Here is a 16,427-nt window from a genome sequence, read left to right on the forward strand (position 1 = left end):
TCCCAGTGTGGAAATTCTTTCCACCAGGGTAGCTTGACTACTCATTTATAACTTATAGAGCATTGTCAAGGAATTATGAGAGGTTAAATGACTGGCCCATGGATCCCAGAGATCATATGTGTTAGACAAGATTTTAATCAGGTCTTCATTGTCCCTCTGCCACATTGATTCTTATATTTCAAGATATAAATGAATGGAAGTCCAATGTGTCCAAAGTACTGGTGGATTTAAAGATGGGCTCTTCATTTACATTATTAGGTATTAGACTCAACTTTGCAGTTTCAACTCAACCGTAATATTTCCTGAAATTCAGTTCTCAAGAACAAACTCTTCTCAGAAAGATCCCTAGAACATACTTCCTCTATTGAGGGTATAAATGACTTGAGAACAATTATTCAGGTTTTTTTTAGTTTAAGCAAGATCTTTTTTGGCTGAGACCAATTCTATGGAACCAAGAATAGTGTAATTAAGATCAAATCGAGTCAGCTGATGAAGAACTGTCTGGTTCCTCTTCATTTATATAGCTGGTACAGCAGCCAGAGGAAATGCTCTCTCTAACCCTGTTATGGGTGCCCCACAGGTAAAGCCTCTCCTGAATGTGGCCCGGCAGGAAGAGGAGATGAAGGCCAAGGAGGAAGAACTGAGGAATGCTCTGTCCAAGACACAGGAACTAATCAACAAGGTCAAAGAACTAGAAGAAAAAACAGCCACACTCAGCCAGGAGAAGAATGACCTAACCATCCAGCTGCAGGCTGTACGTGAGCTAAGGGGTTGGGAGCAGAAGGAATTGCTAAGAGAAGGAACTGTCGTTCTTCCCAATCTCCAGGGTCATAGTTATGCCAGACAATTAGTCACTCAGTATAAAGAATAGAGACATGAGAACAGAAGGAGCTTTTCTAAGAAGCTGTATCTCACTGGTTATTAGTAAATATGACTAATGGGAAGTTTCCATTGCCTTCCCTTCTACCCTACAGAAATGCCACCTCAGCCTGGGAGCCATGGCATCCCAATGAAAGAGCATAAAAAAGTCTTCAATAAGCATTTCTTTGCATGAGCACCATGCCACACACTGAATGAAATGGTTTAGACAGATGTGTTCTGTATCCAAAAGTTAAGTAGCAACTGATTGTATAAGGATAGAGATAAGATCTGTGATTTCATTGCTAAAGAAAACTCTCTGATGAAGAAAATCCTATTATCAATGCAGGATTGCCACCTTCCCTGCAAGTGTTGATCTTAGAGAGTTGTCTGGAACATTAAGGGGCAAAATGATTGGTCTAGAGTCACACAACCAATATATTTCTAAGGCAGGACTTGTACCCAGGGCATCCCAGCTTTGAGATTTGTTCCCTATCCATTATACCACACTGCCTCTTCATCAGATGTAAAATGCTATAATAATGCTCTTAATAAAAATCATTATGAGTCCAACTCTTGACTAACCCTAAACCTCTTAATATCTGGTATATGTATGATGTTCCCCCTGCCCCTCCCCAAAAGCTTTCTCAAAAAAATGTTATCTTACTTTTATCCTCACCACCACATATTTATGAATTAGAAACGGCATTATAACCCCTATTTTAGGATAGGGGAAACTGGGACCTAGAGAGAATGGGTGGTATAGTCAAGGTCACTGAACTGGTAGACTAGCTTTTTATTTTTTGCTTCTTAAAGCACTTTTACATCTATTATCTTTGATCCTGATTATATTTGATCTCTGAAGCAGCCCTATGAAATAGATACCCCCATTTACTATCCTGATTTCAAGGAAGCATAAAGAATTATGATCTAAGTTCACATAGTTTTTCAATGACAGGACTATAGCCAGAACCCACATTCTCTGATTTGTAATTCCACCAGACCTCACTTCCTCTCTCATGTGTTACCAAAGACATGAAAGGCCTTCTCTTTCAGTTCTCTCTTCTACAGAATCAGGGTACCACAAATCTATTGCCAATTCAGAAATCATCTCTGGGTTCTTTGTGGATAGAGTGTTAAGAGATCCTTCATGTACCACTTTCATTTCATTGAAATCCCTTCCTTACCTTAGGAACAAGAGAACCTTTCAGATGCAGAGGAGCGCCTTACTCAGATGATGAAAACCAAAATGGACCTGGAGAGCCAAATTTCAGACATGAGGGAGAGGCTAGAGGAGGAGGAAGGCACTGCAGCTTCCCTCAGTGCCACTAAGCGAAAACTGGAAGGGGAGATGAGTGACTTGAAACGGGACCTTGAGGGGCTAGAAACTACTTTGGCCAAGACGGAAAAGGAGAAACAGGTATAGTAGGAATTTACCAATGTTGTCAGCATACTGCCTCTCATAAAGGGCCAAGGGACTTACTCCCCACCACCACCATTTCCAACCAGGTACCATTTCTAAAGCCTCATTCATTAAGTCCTAAAGTGAAAACTGCTGGTCTGAGCCCTGAGTAAACATATGGATAAATCTCTAATCCAAGACTGGCTATTCAGACCCTTACCTGGTATAGCCTCTTTCCCCTGCTGTTCCTTCTGTTTTATGCTGGGGCTGATGTTCTTCCCGTGATATCAAAATAAATGTGGCTTCCCTCCTCTCAATATGGAGAGTTCTTCCTATTAGTAGAACTCCCTCTTACCCAAGGTCTTACTCGTTCCCTGTTCTGTAGCATAGCAGATTTCTCCTTAAATGAGTTCTTTCAGTTCTTGTTATAAAGTTGCTGCCTCTGAGAATGAGCCCATTCTCCTGGAGACCCCTTCTTGCTTTCCAAGACTCATGATCTTTGATATGCCTGCCTTACCTCTCCATATGAGAAGTTGTGGATAGCAAACTGGTTAAATTAGGATTGTACTTGATTTAGGAACTCTCTTGTAGTTATTCCTTCACAGTCCAAGAAATGGGATGACATCTCACTATATTCCACTATTAATACCAATATCTTCCCCTCTCCAATCTGTAGGCCTTGGATCACAGAGTGAGAACCTTGAGTGGTGACCTCTCCCTCCGAGAAGACTCTATTGCCAAGCTCCAGAAGGAGAAGAGGGCTGTGGAGGAGCTTCATCAGGTAGGAATATGTGCTTGATTGGTTCTCACCCTTTATTGACTAAGAACTAAGGGATGTATGAAGTCTGATGTTTCATAAGGCAAAGTTAGGTTGGGCTACCTTCAAGTTTCATTCTAAATATCCCATGCTTTTTAAAAAGGGTAGGAGGTCACTTAGATGAGGAGACTTACCAGCTTTCTAAGGACTGCTGTCTTCTAGCATTGTTCCTATGCAAGTATTCCAAAGTCCTGAAAGGCTATATGATACACTCTGATGACCTCCATTTGTCTCATAGTGCCACTAAATAAGTGTCCAACATAGCAGAGACTCAATACTAATAAAATATTGCTGGCATTTTAGTCAGAAAGTTTGGGTTCAAATCCCACCTCTGATATTATCTGTGAGTATTGAGCAAATTATTTAACTTCCCTGGGTCTCAATTTCCTCAACTAGAAAATAAGGAGATTGGATTGCATGACCTCTGATGTCTCTTTTAGCTCTAGATCTGTGTTCTATCATCAATAAGCCGTGAGAATTTTGGCTGGCTTTCAGCAGTAGTTTAATCTTTTCCACCTTGGACAAAATAAGCCAGGATTGGCTACCCAGGATCAGCACTGATTCAGTCAATGGATAATACCTCCAACCCTTCTTGAGGGGCTCCTTATAAAAGAGAGAGACCCTGTTTGCTCTGCATACCTTCTCCCTTATCAACTTCTGGGATTTTTTTTTCTTCCAGAAAACTCTTGATGACCTACAAGCTGAGGAAGACAAAGTGAATCATTTAACGAAAAATAATAGCAAACTTGGCACCCAGATCCATGAGGTGAGATCCAGTTGGTGTGGGTTTGTTTTTTTTTTTTTACCCTGAATTGTGAAATTCATCCCTGTCTTGGAAATCTTCACTCCTATTTGATGGAAGTGATGTGGGAAGTGGGAGAGACCTTACTTATTTCCCCCAGTGCTTGTGCTGACACTTCATCTGAATAATTAGTTGTTTGTACCTTTTGCCTATTTTTTTCTTGTTTTTATCTATGATTTTTCACTCCCAATTTCTCTTCACTTTCTGGTCTTCACAGCTGGAGGACAACTGGGAGCAAGAAAAGAAGATCCGGGCAGAGGTTGAAAAGGCTCGCCGAAAAGCTGAGAGTGACCTGAAGATGACCATCGATAACCTGAATGAGATGGAGAGAGCTAAGCTGGATCTGGAGGAAGTGGTCAAGAAGTATGTGGCTTTGAAGTACAATTTACTCTAGTTGTAGAGAGGCAGAATGGCATAGTGCCTAGGGAAATCGATAGAGTAGATAGAGCATTGTAAAAGTGTTTAGTGGGGGTAGCTAGGTAGCACAGTGGATAGAGCACTGGCCATGGAGTCAGGAGGGCCTGAGTTCAAATCCAGTCTCAAACACATAATAATTGCCTAGCTGTGTGACCTTGGGCACGTCACTTAGTCCCACTGCCTTGTAAAAAACTAAAAAATGTTTAGTGGCTTGGAATATAACATGTGCAATTAAGACAGTCTCTACTTTTCAAGGTAGGGATTCTAATTCTAGATTTTAAAATCTAGCTCTAGATTCTATATTCTAATTCTACATTCTAACACATAAAATGGGATCTGGAGATGGGGGATGGGAAGGAGGAGAGGAGAGCAGAGTTGGCCTTAAAGTCAAAAAAGTATTGTTCAGACTCAAGTATTGTTCATGACCCCATTTGGGGTTTTCTTGGCAGAGATACGGGAGTGGTTTACCATTTCTTTCTCCAACTCATTTTACAGATGAGGAAACTGAGGGAAACAGAGTAAAGTAACTTGCCCAGGGTCACACAACTAGTAAATGTCTGAGGCCAGATTTGAGCTCAGGTCTTCCTGTACTCCATCCACTGGACTATCTGTTCTGTTCAAAGTCAAGTGTTCAAGTCAGACATCTCATAATACTGTAGGTGTGGCCATAGTCAAATCATTTAATTACTATGTCCCTGGCAGTTCTCTAAAACTGTTTTGTAAAAATTCTGCTAACCCTCAATGGTTGAGGGAATTGCCAGTTAAATCTTAGGTCAAATAAAAAGACAAAAAATGAAAAACTCAAATCAATTATAAAATACTCAGCACTGCCCAGGGAACACACTTACCTTGTACAGATTTGCCTCAGTTATAAAGGCACTTTATTTCTACGCACTTTCTTTATAAAAACCCTATAAAGTAGGTGGTACAAGTCGATATATTTCTATCCCCACTTAACAAATGAGGAAACTCAGATGAGGCTCTGAGAGATCACAAAATAAGTGGCAATCCTTGGATTCAGCTCCAATTTCTTTGACTGTACACTAAATACTCCTTCTATCATATCTCTGTCTCCCCAATACTATCTTCCAACTGAACTGGTCAGAGTAGTAACCAGGTCTTGTGGCCTCTAATTTCTAATACTTATCATCTAAATGCAGAGTATTTTTTGAGAGTGTTTTCCTTGTTCTATTTTATTCACTTGGCATCAGTTCATATGTCTTCCCAAACCTCTCTATATTCAACACATCCATTGTTTCTTATAAAAGAATAATATTCCACTACATTCATGTACCACAATTTGTTTTGCCATTCCCCCAAAAACAGACTTGTGCTTTGTATCTAATTTTTTATTATTACAAAAAAAAAGTGCTGGTTTGAATATTTTGGTAAACATGGAACCTTTATTTGCATCTTTGACCTCCTTGGGGAACATGCCCAGAAGTGGAATATCTGAGGATAAAGATATGAACCTTTATATTCACTATTTCAGCATAATTTCTAATTACATACCAGAATGATTAAACTAATCCACAGGGAAAACATTTTATAATCTTTCCCCAGAAAACTAAAGGGGTCTGACTGATCCACTGGACAAGAAGACACTTGCCTTGTGAGGTCCCTTAGAGGGAATAAGGAAAAACATCCTTTCGTTACAAGAAGAGTAGTCATTCTGGCCTGTTTCTCTCCTCCTTGGCCTCCTTGAATTCTAAACTAATCCTGAAAACTTTTCCTAAGAGTGAAATTCTACCTTGACAAACTTTATTTTTCCTTAGGAGAGACATGGAAATCAATTCTGTCAACTCTAAATATGAGGATGAACAATCTCTGAATTCCACACTACAGAGGAAACTGAAAGAACACCAGGTATGGAGAGAAAAGAGAAGCCCAGATACCCCCTGAATAATTTTCTTTTTCCTTCTTCACTTTATTTCATTTGTTTTAATCCATGGGATTCTCAACTTCTAAGTCAATCAATGATCGTTTATCAAGCATTTAGTTTGGGCCAGGTGCTATGCTAAGTGTTGGAGATGCAAATAAAGGCAGAACTGTGGACTTTGCCCTCAAGGAGTTTACATTCTGATGGGAAAGACAACCCTGTAAATAACTAGGTGAATATAAGATATATCCAGTGTAAATGGAAGATACTCTCAGAGAGAAGGTACTATCAGTGGGAGGGGTTGGCCAAGACCTGCAGAATGTAGAATTTGAACTAAGCTTTGAAGGATACCAGACAAACTAAGAGACATAGGTGAGAGGTGATCTCCAGGTACATGATTCATGATTAATATTAGGACCCACCACATTTTTTTTACCTTGAAACTTTCTCTGTGGTTGAGGAAATTCATCTATAAATTGAAGGGATTAGATGAGTCAGCCTCTGAAGTCCTTTCCAGTTAGAGACCTATGATCCTAAGATCAGGAAAAAGTAAAACAAATGGTAAGTATGTGCAGCTCTTAGCTTATATCCCAAGTCCCACCCAAATTGGCTCATATTAGAGGCAGCTGGTCGCATATTCAATAGAGCACTGAGCCTAGAGTCAGAAAAATTTGTGTTCAAATCAGATACACATTAGCAGTGTGACCCTGAGCAAATAACTCTGTTTGCCTTAGTTTCTTCAATTGTAAAATGAGGATAATAAATAAACTACCTCCCAGGCTTGTTGAGAGAATCAAATAAAATAGTAGTTGTAAAGTACTTAACCCAGTAGTAGACACTTAAAAAGTTTTCCCTTCCTTCTTTCTCTCTTGCCTTCCTTCCTTCCATATTCTCCCCCCCTTCCTCCCTCTTTCCTTCCTTTCCTTTCCTCTTTTCTTTCCTTTCCTCCTTCCTTTCTTCCCTCTTTCCTTCCCTCCTTCCCTCGCTGCATTTCTCCTTCCCTCCTTCTGTCCCTCCTTTCTTCTCTCCTTCCTTTCTTCTTTCCCTCCTTGCTTCCTTTCCTTCACTCTTTCCTTTCCTTCCATCCTTCCTTCCTCTTCTCTCTTCCTTCTCTCCCTCCTTCCTCTTCCTTCCTTGTTCAGTTTCCATACTTGTAAAAATTCAATTCAATAGGGGCGGCTAGGTGGCACAATGGATAGAGAACCGGCCCTGGAGTCAGGAGTATCTGAGTTCAAATTCAGCCTCAGACACTTAATTACCTAGCTGTGTGACCTTGGGCAAGCCACTTAACCCCATTGCCTTGCAAAAACCTAAAAAACAAAAACAAAACAAAAAATTCAATTCAGTAAACATTTATTAAGTGCCTACTCAAACCAGTTACTATGCCAGTTGATCGGAATACAAATACAAAATTAAACACTACTTCATTCAAGTGGATTACAAGTATGTAAAGCAATTTTTGAATTTGCCAGAGGATATGGGAAAGGAGAAATGGAGAGAGACAAGAAGGGAGCCCTGTATGTCGTCTGTGGAGGGAGGGGGCTAAGCACACAGAAAGTCAAGTGGGGACAGGGGACAGAGAATGGAGGAGGAAGGAGGGGGCAAGGACCCAGAAGAAGAGGGCTGGGGCAGACACATTAGGGCTGGACACATTCAGAGATAGGAAATGATGGGTGACATGGGTTCCCTATTAAAAAGGGATGGAAGACAGACATGTGGGGCAGGAAAGGAGGGTAAGTGGGCAGGGTGAGTCAAAAGTCTTTTCTCTCCCTACAAGAAGTCTCAAGTTAACACCCTGATCTGTTACAGCAGTCTCTCTGCAGTCCTTCACTTGGGAGGGGTTTTGGGGGGGTGGGGGGGGTAGGGAGGTCTTGGAGAGCCAAGAAGAGGATCAGGAATGGAAAGAGAGAGAGACAGACTGACAGAGAAACAGACACACACACACACACACACACACACACACACACACACACACAGAAAGAGAGAGCTAGAGAGAAAACAGTATTATAAAGTTAAGATAGGTATTTTTTGGAAAACAGATGTCTTTCAGAATTTTTTACCTAAGTCGAATTTGCATGAGAATTTATATAAAGTGCGATTTGTCTATATATTATATTGAAGAAAAACAGCAAAGACAAATACAAAAAAACAACAAACACAAATATACAAACAGGTAAATAGCAAATATATAATAAACACAAAGCAGCTCAAGAGGTAATCAGGGCAAGTCTCTTGGAGGAGATACTTGAGTTGAACCTTGAAGGGATTCAAGAGGGTAAGGGGAGAAAGGACATTCAAAGGATTGTCAGCATAGTCTGTATAAAGATGCTGAGATGGGAGAAGAAATATTGTTGGACAGTCACTTTTCAATTGTGTTCAATGCTTTGTGACATCATTGGGGTTTTTCTTGGCAAAGATACTGAAGTATTTTTGTCATTTCCTTCTTTAGCTCATTTTACAGATGGGGGAAACTGAGGCAAACAGGGTGAAGTGCCTTTCCCAGGGTCACACAGCCAGCAAATATCTGAGGCTGGATTTGAACTCGGGAAGATGTCTTCCTGATTCCTGACCCATCACTCTATCTACTTTATCACCTGATTGTTCAGAGTAGTGTTGTCAAACTCAAAGAGAAACAGATCCCTCCATATCCCTGCTTGTGAATTTGATACCATCAATGTAAGAGAAACATTTCATTTTTGAGCAGTTAGCATGTTTCTTAACTCCCTTCTACATAACTCTTATCTTTTACCTTCTTGGTTAAGGTTAATGATATATACACTGTATTCCTATACCAAGTCACATTTTTTTAGGTTGTTTTTTTTTTTTTTTTGCAAGGCAATGGGGTTAAGTGACTTGCCCAAGGACACATATCTAGGTAATTATTAAGTGTCTGAGGCTGGATTTGAACTCAAGTCCTCCTGACTCCAGGGCTGTGCTCTATTCACTGAGCCACCTAGCTGCCCCAATACCATCTAGCTGTCCCCCAAGTTACATTTTTGATAATGGTTGGGGTTGATATACTCTAACTTCTTGTGAGAAAGACTGATTTTTTGGTTTTTGTATCTGCCAGGCCCGAATTGAGGAACTGGAAGAAGAATTAGAAGCGGAGAGGGCTATGAGAGCAAAGGTAAATAGTAAAAAGTCCTCATTCTTTGGCAAAGGTACTAAGAAAGCCTAAAATTAAACTATTCTAAGTGGAACTGGAGCTTAGATCCAGCCAAGAGATGGAGAAGTGCTTTGCTAGTCTTGGCCAAACTGCAACCAGAACAGCCAGACTAGACTGTGGAGAATGAAAAAGAAAAACTATTGGCTACCCCTCCCCACCAAAAAAAGCCCAAAACACTATTGGAATTAGAACTGATAGAAAGTTATTCATTGAGTCCCCCGAACCTAAGGACCTTGGAATATATTGCCAAGTTAACTGCATCCTGAATTTATTACAGAACTAAGACTTATTAACTTGGTCAAATAGAGGAAACTAATGGATTTCCAATTACTCAGTGTCCCTACTAGCTATGGCAGTGTGTAGAACTGACTCAAGTTATAGTCCTTGCTCTCTAGGATCTGATGACCCAAAAAGAAACCATGCCTAGAGATATTCACAAAGAAGTTATATAGTTAAAGCTCTTTCCTCAATTGCTTCCATAGGTGGAGAAACAGCGTAGTGACCTGTCCCGGGACCTTGAAGACCTCAGTGACAGGCTGGAAGAAGCTGGAGGGGCCACCTCTGCTCAGGTAACCTATATACAGAGGAGGATATAAGACTTCCTCCCCTACTCATCCTGGAGGATATAAAAATACTGATGTGTTAGTGAGAGGTAAAGGATCAGTCTTTTAAAAATTTCTTTCCTATCTTCTTTGGAAGACTCTTGGGGTGAAGTCAGTGGATGGGTATAGAATATGAAGCCAACCATGAACATTTATTTGTAACGCATTTGTTTAGGACATAGTTCTTATGAGCTTGAGGTTATGAATCTATAATCACATAATACATATACCATTAACATATACATATAATATACATATAATATTGACCAACTAAGTCACAAAAACAGGACCCTAGAAAAGAGGAAGTGACTTATTAGGGTTTTCTCCTTTTCTGGAAGACCTACTGACCATATGGGTCAGGAGTATCATCTTTATATTTAAAATACAAATTTTTTCACTAAAAAATACAATATGTAGGACCACCTTAGTACCTGGCATTTTAAGTGCACAGTGTCTGACTACTTCATCCCAAGTCCTATTATTACTTCTTTCTTGGAATTAACTGGTAAGGTCATAAAGGAAACAACACTGATCATACTAAATTACCCCCTAAGTGCTTAGTAGTGGACATTCTCCCTTAACCTCTTGGATGAACTGATATTGTAGTTTATTCAAGTCCTACAGTGAATGGCTTCAGCTCAACAGATATTAGTCCCAGGTTCAGCTCCAACACTGACTTTTCCTTTTCAGTTTTGTACCTCAGTTTCCTCAACTATACAATGTCAGTGATTTTGTTTATCTCTATTCCTTTAGCTGGAAGGAAATGGGAGAATGAAGTGGTTCAGGAACTCTGAGTTCCTTATAGAGAAGCACTCTTCAATGTCAAAGTGTTATTGACTTCTATAGGCTAGCACATCTATATGTATTCATATTTTCAATGCTGTAAACCTACTATGATGCCTTGCACATTGGTGCTTAGTGAGTATTTGCTGAATTGGTGAATGAATGTTGAATGGGTAAAAGTCATACATTGCTAATACACTCATCAACCAGATTGGAATCATAAATAGTTTAGAGTTGGGTGAGATTCCAGTGTCCAATTTATCCAACACGCATGTGTAAACATACACATACATCCCCCACATTACAATGTCCCTAACAAGTGGCATTCAATTTCTTCTTGAAGAGTTCAATAAGGGAAGTCACTACCTCCTGAGGTAGACCATTCTATTTATGGAGAACCTTAACTGAGAGGAAATTTCTTTTCACATCAAGTCTTGATTGGCATCTTGACAACTTTGACCTTTTGCTCCAGGTTCTGCCCTAGGGGTTAAACAGAACAAACCTAGTGCCTTCTCCAGCTTGAAGATGGCTACCATGTCTCATTCCATATCTACCACGTCCCATCCTGTGTCTATCATATTCCATCCTGGGTTTATCACATCACATCCTGTGTCTACTGTGTCCCATTCTGTATCTATCATGTCCCATCCTATGTCTATCATGTCACATCTCATTTCTATCATGCCCCATCCTGTGTCTACCATGTCATTTCTATCGTGTCCCAATCTGTGTCTATCATGTTCTAACACATGTTTCCCATGTCCCATCTTATGTCTATCACATCCCATCCTGTGTTTCCAGGCTAAAGATTCCCATTTCTTTCATTCATATGATAAAGACTCAAAACTTTTTCTCATCTTGGTTATGCCTTTCTCTGGACATTCTCCAACTTATGGTACCGATAATTGAGCATAATACTCTAGGTGTGGTGGGGGTGGGGAAAGGAAATAATGATAAGTTTGAAGCTTCCAGATTTCAGTAAGTTTTACTCTTCAATTCTAAATCTTCTGCTCCATCCCCATTCAAGATTGAGCAGAACCGCAAGCGGGAAGCCGAGCTCCTGAAACTTCGTAGGGAACTGGAAGAAGCAGCCTTACAGAGTGAGGCTACTGCCTCCACCCTGCGCAAGAAGCACACAGATTCCATGGCCGAGCTCACAGAACATGTGGAGAACCTCCAGAGGGTGAAAGCCAAGCTGGAAAAGGACAAGCAAGTCATGAAAGCAGAGATCGATGACCTTAGCGCCAGCATGGAGGCTGTCCAGAAATCCAAGGTGAGGCATCACCAAGCATCCTCCTCATCTCATCAACTTTAGACTGAGAGCAGGGGTTGACTTCAAAGGAAGCAGACAGGTGTTCCATGACCCTTTCTCATTGGAGAGAAGATTTTCCCAGGTCTCAGAAGCTGTTGATCAAATAGCACCAGTTCCATAAGATTTCAGGTAAAGGGGAGAATGCATAGAGAAATAGCACTAGCTGTAGGAAACCATCAGGTAGTTCAGTTCCCAACCAATCAGGGAAGGACTCAAGGATGGAGCAATTTAAACAAGTAGATCCAACTATGGGCCTAACAGAACTGAGGAGAAATTGGATAGATTGAAGTGCTGGACAAGGTAAAGTAGATATTGACCAAATGGAGATCTTTATGTTAGACTCTGTAAGGGACTTCTGGCTATATATATAAATGCATGTAATATATATGTGCATACATATACATTTATAAAATATGTATGCAAATGTTATGTTTTATAGAGAACTGCAGAGGAAATGCCTTTCAGCAAAACAAATTATTTATATATGATTTATAAATAAGGAAGAAAATAAAAATGTATTTTAAGTTTTTAATTTATTGATTATAAAAGGATTTGATAACATGTAAATGTGTGTGCATATATGCATATAAATGTATACATATATTTACATTTATAAAAATATACATTTATACTAGAAAGAGCATTAGAAGTAATACCTTTTGAACAAACAAATTATTTATAGTACATAAATGAATAAGAATAAAAAATACATATTAGGGCTTGAATTTATCTATTTTGGAAGGGACTTTTTCTGGATTGATACTTACATATGGAAGAGAAAAGTTTAGGCACAAATAAAAAATAAACAAGAATTTTAAAATGTATTCAAGATTGAAAATATCTATGTAGGATATAAATAAGAATAAAATATAAATATACATCTAGCATATATATTTAAGCCTGATTATGCATATAAATTCACATTTGTTCTAATTTTATTTATATTATCCATATATAGATTCATTTGAATGTATTAGATATATATTTTAAATTTTCATTTATTTATTTAGCCTAAACTGTTTCCTTCTTTATCCTTAGTTTTCCCCACATGACTCCTGAAAGACATTATTTGGCCTGTTGCAGAAAAGATACCAAATATCTGCTGTTTCACTTATTACAAAAGGTCAAAAGAATTCATCCTTTTGTACTTGGCTCCCCTTCTAATTACCAAGTGTCATCTTTGTCTTCAGGTGAATGCTGAGGCTCATGTCCGGAAGTTGGAAGACAATTTATCTGAGGCTAATGCTAAAGTGGCTGAACTGGAGAGAAACCAAGCAGAGCTTAATGCTGTTAGGACCAGGCTCCAAGGTAAAGTCATTTCCTTAGGATACATCCAAGGAATGATGCAGGGTGGAAAATGGTGTCTTAGATGTTGGGATGTTATTGGAAAAAGAAAATTATATCCAATTCTTATCTGTGATGGGAGAGGATTTAATAGCATAGAACTAAAAAGACTATAAATAGGAAAAATAATATCTGACATTTTTGTGAAATGATACTTTTTATGTATGTTATCTTTCAAGGGTGTTCTCCCTTATACTTCCATTATCTTTCTGTGATGTTTTCTTACATGTATGCTATCAGTTCAAGAAGCATTTGTTAAACCCTTGGTATTTGCCAGATACCAATAGACATGGGGGATTTAAGACAAAAGAGTCAAAAGTTAAAAAGTCCTTGTCCTTGAAGAGTTTTTACTTCTATGGTGGAGAATAACATGTATGAAGACAAACAAATATAAAATGAAGGAAAAGTGATTTCTAGGGAGAATCAGGAAAGGTTTCTGTAAGAGATATCACTGGAGCTGAACCCTGAAGGGGATAAAAAAGAGTTTTAAAAGGAGATGAGGAAGAAGGACATTAATATGAAAGAAGGGTTAAATTTTGTAAGATGGAACCTGTCCTGGCAGGGATGGTTGAAGCAATGGTTAGAGCACTGAGTTCATATCCATCCTCAGACACTAGTTGTGTAACCCTTGGCAAGTCACTTAACTCCTGTTTGCCTTCATTTCCTCAACTATGAAATGGGGATAGGAATAGCCACAGTTGTGAGGATCAAATGAGAATATATTTCTAAAACACTCTATATAAATACTTATTCCTTTTTATTTCTCTCCCCTCCCTAAGACTCTCTAGATCCTCATAATATCTCTGTGAATTAGTAAATGAAGTATGATGATGCAATGGAGGGGGGAAAACACAACTGGACTTAAAGATAAAAGATTTAGGTTCTAATGCTAAATGTAGTACTAATTATCCAGGTGGCTTTGGGTAAGCTACAATTTCTCTGAGACAGTTTCCTCATCTGTCAAATAATGGCATTGGAGCAGATGGTTACAACTGTCTTTTCTACTGAGATTCTATGTTTCTAGGGTACCCAAGGATTTGTTAGAGGTCATATCATTTTTAAAAGATCCTGAACTGGAACCCAAGTTTTTTTGCTATTCATCTCTGATTCATACAGTTTTATTCTCTGGTCTTTTAAAATGCTTGTTGTCACCTCCCCAGTGGAGCAAGATTAAATTCTGGGACAGCAAGAACATTTTGTAGAATGACCCCCTCCATCTCATCATTCTGCTCAATATGCTCTCACCACATACTCCCAAGGACAGGATGACTTGCCTAGGTGGTGATTATACCTTTGCTTTCTTCCCATGAAATTCTTTGGAAATTTCTTCCAGGAAATTTCTTCCCAGGAAATTCCCTGGAATCATCTTTCAGTTAGAATTTAATATTGGTTGCTGGTTGATCAATGTTTTCCATATTTCAATTCAATTAAAGAAGTTTTTAATGATTTATTAATAAATGTTTACAATATCAAAGCAAGTAGTTTAATAAATACTTCTTCACTTATTCTTTCCAGAAGTTCTTACTAGGGTCAGCCTTGGAATCAGGAAGATGGGTTCAAATTCTGTCTTTGACATATACTGGCCATGAGACCCCGAGAAATTCATTTAACTTCTCAGTTCCCCAATTATCTTGTTACCACTATAATTAGAGATGAATATATTTAGAAGTCTGTATTAGTGCAGGGGGCTTCCATTCCCAAATTTCCCTGATACCAATAAAATCAAAGCGTAGACCAAAAAACAAAACAAATTAATCTCCTATTCTACTATTTCATTTCAGCTCAGGAAACTGAGAAACTTTCTAGAGAGACTCTTTTCTTCTGAATATCTTTTCATCTTCTCTCCTCTTACCTAGCTGAAAACAGTGAGCTGAGTCGGGAATATGAGGAATCTCAGAGTCGGCTCAATCAAATCTTTAGGATGAAGACTTCACTGTCCTCTCAGGTGGAAGACTACAAGAGGCAGATGGAAGAAGAGTCAAAGGTCTGAGAAACAGAATCATAGGATCACAGAACTGGGGAGTGAGAAGGCTTCTCAGAGACCAATTATTCCAATGTATGGCAATCCTTACAACAAAGAGTTGTCTCATTTCTCTTGAAAACCTCCAAGAAAGGGAAGGGGAACTCTCAAGGCACCTCCTTTCACCTTAAGGCAACTCTAATTATTAGGAAGCTTAAATTTGCCTTTTGGCAATGACCAGCTTTGCTTCTGGTTTTGGCCTCTGGGATAAAAAAGGACAAACCCCCCCCCCCCCAATAGGATAATGCTTCAGATTCTTAAAGAAGGATTTTTGTGTGTGTGTGTGTGTATGTGTGTGTGTGTGTTGGGGGTAGAGAGGCAGACATAAAGGTAGTTGAGCTGTCCACAATGGTCATGCTGAAGTTGTTACAATTTTTTTAAAAAAGTTAAGGGTTCTGATTTGACCCAAAAAGAGATTAACACCAGTTGGTAAACACATTCTTTAATATTCCTAATATCTACAGTCACGGAGTGCTGCTGTCGTGAGTCTGGCCAATACTAAACATGATCTGGATTTGATAAAAGAGCAGCTGGAAGAAGAGCAAGGGGGCAAATCTGAGCTGCAGCGCCTGGTGTCCAAACTCAATACTGAGGTGACCACGTGGAGAACCAAGTATGAAACTGATGCCATTCAGAAAACTGAGGAACTGGAAGAGACCAAGTGAGTTGTGGGACTTGGGTGGAGTGGGGGGGGGGGAGTGTGGAAAAGAGCTTTAAATGTATCATAATTTTAACCTGTCTTGCTGCTGAGATCAGAGGCAAAAAAAAAAAAGTAATAGAAAGATACCAAAACTATGGAGAGTACACAATTCAGGGACCAGTCAGAAGATACCATTCCATGGTAGAGAATGTCTTTGGCCTAGGAACTCTAGGGAGTATGTCCAGGAGAGAGTTTGGGCTATACTTCTGAAGAACTCTTTGCTTCCCTTCACCTAAGGGTTATGTGTCATAGTGGGCCAGAAAAACCTAGCTTCAAGTCCTACCTCGTAAACTATTTGTGCATCCCTGAACAAGTTACTGAATGT

The 16,427-nt window shown here is 39.3% G+C and overlaps 1 protein-coding gene across 1 annotated transcript in view; it reads left to right on the top strand.

Annotated features, from left to right (window-relative positions):
- MYH16 (myosin heavy chain 16) overlaps window positions 1-16,427 on the top strand; it is an 82,827-nt gene that overhangs the window by 47,338 nt on the left and 19,062 nt on the right. Inside the window, exons 21-32 of the mRNA XM_074201541.1 lie at window positions 581-754; window positions 2,051-2,278; window positions 2,937-3,041; window positions 3,757-3,843; window positions 4,097-4,242; window positions 6,072-6,162; window positions 9,246-9,302; window positions 9,824-9,910; window positions 11,754-11,999; window positions 13,229-13,346; window positions 15,239-15,366; window positions 15,867-16,063. Of these exons, the coding sequence (XP_074057642.1) occupies window positions 581-754; window positions 2,051-2,278; window positions 2,937-3,041; window positions 3,757-3,843; window positions 4,097-4,242; window positions 6,072-6,162; window positions 9,246-9,302; window positions 9,824-9,910; window positions 11,754-11,999; window positions 13,229-13,346; window positions 15,239-15,366; window positions 15,867-16,063 (1,664 nt within the window). The remainder of the gene's footprint in view (window positions 1-580; window positions 755-2,050; window positions 2,279-2,936; window positions 3,042-3,756; window positions 3,844-4,096; window positions 4,243-6,071; window positions 6,163-9,245; window positions 9,303-9,823; window positions 9,911-11,753; window positions 12,000-13,228; window positions 13,347-15,238; window positions 15,367-15,866; window positions 16,064-16,427) is intronic.

Source organism: Macrotis lagotis, chromosome X (assembly GCF_037893015.1).
Source record: "Macrotis lagotis isolate mMagLag1 chromosome X, bilby.v1.9.chrom.fasta, whole genome shotgun sequence".
In the NCBI taxonomy this organism is placed as follows: domain Eukaryota; kingdom Metazoa; phylum Chordata; class Mammalia; order Peramelemorphia; family Peramelidae; genus Macrotis; species Macrotis lagotis.